The sequence below is a fragment of the Bombina bombina genome, chromosome 6, assembly GCF_027579735.1.
Source record: "Bombina bombina isolate aBomBom1 chromosome 6, aBomBom1.pri, whole genome shotgun sequence".
NCBI classification, from domain to species: Eukaryota; Metazoa; Chordata; class Amphibia; order Anura; family Bombinatoridae; genus Bombina; species Bombina bombina.
The window spans coordinates 869,738,714-869,740,882 of NC_069504.1; the positions used below are offsets into that span (position 1 = coordinate 869,738,714).

The 2,169-nt window shown below is 37.4% G+C and overlaps 1 protein-coding gene across 1 annotated transcript; it reads left to right on the plus strand.

Annotated features, from left to right (window-relative positions):
* Positions 1-324: 324 nt before the first annotated feature.
* LOC128664726 (olfactory receptor 10A3-like) lies at positions 325-1,257 on the plus strand. Its single transcript, XM_053719534.1, has one exon. It carries the CDS (start codon positions 325-327, stop codon positions 1,255-1,257), a length of 933 nt encoding a protein of 310 aa, XP_053575509.1.
* Positions 1,258-2,169: the final 912 nt, after the last annotated feature.

The window sequence follows — 2,169 nt, forward strand, 5'->3', positions numbered from 1 at the left end:
GTGTGTCATATAGATAACATTGTGCACACTCCCGTGGAGTTATTTAGGAGTCTGCACTAATTGGCTAAACTGCATGTCTGTCAAAAGCACTCAGATAAGGGGGCAGTCTGCAGAGGATTAGATAAAAGGCAATCACAGAGGTAATATGTGTATTAATATGTGTTGGTTATGCAAAACTGGGGAATGGGTAAGAAAAGGAATTATCTATCTTTTTAAACAATAACAATTCTGGGGTAGACTGTCCCTTTAACATTTAATATGTCTTTCAGTAATTTTTTTGCATTACAGGACCAGATACATTATTTTTTATATTAAAATCTGAGAATGCTTAATAAAAATCAAACAGCTGTGACTGAATTCTTGCTTCTTGGATTCCAAAGACTTGGCTCTTTTAAAGTTGTCTTTCTTCTACTAATATTCATTGTATATGTTATGACAATAACTTTAAACACTATTATCATTATATTGGTCTCTACCAGACAACAATTGCACCTTCCCATGTATTTCTTTCTCAAACAACTGTCGTCTGTGGAAATTATTCTGGTTACTATTATTGTACCTAACATGTTACATGTTATTTGGTTAGAAGGAGCCCTGATTTCTGTCAAAGGCTGTATCACTCAAAGTTACTTATTTGTGGCTGTAGGAAGCACAGAGTGCTTCCTCCTTACAGTAATGTCCTATGATCGCTATGTTGCCATTTGCAATCCTTTGCTTTATCACTCCATCATGGACCTTAAGCTACAGTATCATCTGGTTATTTGTTGTTGGATGCTGGGTTTTCTTTTAACCATGATCACCCTTATTTTGATGTGTAATCTTCAGTTCTGTGAACACACTGTCATTGACCATTTCTTCTGTGATCTTCCACCTATTTTAGAGCTTTCGTGTTCTAATAATTTTGGTTTTCAAATGGAAATAGTAGTGCTCTCCATCCCATTAATTATAGTGCCTTTTAGTTTAATTACAATAAGCTATATTTGTATTTTTATAACTATCTTTGGGATTTCCACAGCCATCAAGAGAAAGAAAGCATTCTCCACCTGTAGTTCTCATTTGAGTGTTGTGTGTATTTTTTTTGGGACCCTAATAGCCACCTACTTGGTTCCAAGTAAGGGACAAGCATTGACTGTAAACAAAGTAATAGCATTGACATACACTATGATTACTCCATTATTCAATCCAATAATATACAGTCTTCGGAATCAAGAGATGAGAATTGTCATGGGAAAAACCTTTAGGTGTAGACGTAAATAATCTTTGATTGTTGATTTACATGAAGTTGAAAATAATTACATTGTGTTGGTTTGTAGCCTGAAATAAAGACAGACAACCTTTTTGTTTATCCAGTTGTAATTACTCAGTGCAACTTATAACATCCAAGTGAAAGATATAACACCAACATGTCAGGCAAAAATAAAGATTCAAAAACAGAATCACTGAGTTGGGAAAAGGATCACCCCCTTGTGTCAGTATTTTGTTGAACCACATTTTGCTTTAATTACAGCCTTAAGTCTGTTGGGATATGTCTTTACTAACTTTGCACATCTAGACTGTGCAATATTTGCCCACTCTTCTTTGCAGAACTGCTCCAGTGATGGTGGCATTTTGTGGACTGCAGTTTTCAAGTCATGCCACGATTCAAGGGGGGGGGGTTAAGTTTGGGCTCTGACTAGGCCATGCAAGGACATTCACATTTTTCTCCTTCAACCACTGTGTGATCATTTTTGCTGTGTGCTTTGGGTCATTTTCATGTTGGAAGGTAAACATTCTTTCCATTGACAACTTCCTGGCAGAGGGCAGCAGATTTTCCTCAAGAATTTGAAGGTATTTTTCCCCATCCATTATTCTTTCTATCCTGACAAGTGCTCCAGTGCCTGCTGCAGAGAAACACCCACATAGCAGGATATTACCACCTCCATGCTTTACTGTAGGTATGGTGTTATTTGGATGGTGAACTGTATTGGATTTCCTCCAGGCATATTGTTTGGTGTTGAGGCCAAATAATTAAATTTTAGTCTCATCTGACCATGCCACCTTTTTCCATGTGGCCCCAGAATCTCCAAGGTGAGTTATGGCAAAGCTCAGTCGTGACTGCATGTGGCCTTTCATGAAAAGTCGCTTTTTTCTTGCAACCCTCCCATACAAGCCACATTTGTGGAGAATTTG

Bases quoted from the DNA above. Each gene is read 5' to 3' on its own strand.
- LOC128664726 (XM_053719534.1), top strand. From the start codon at position 325: ATGCTTAATAAAAATCAAACAGCTGTGACTGAATTCTTGCTTCTTGGA.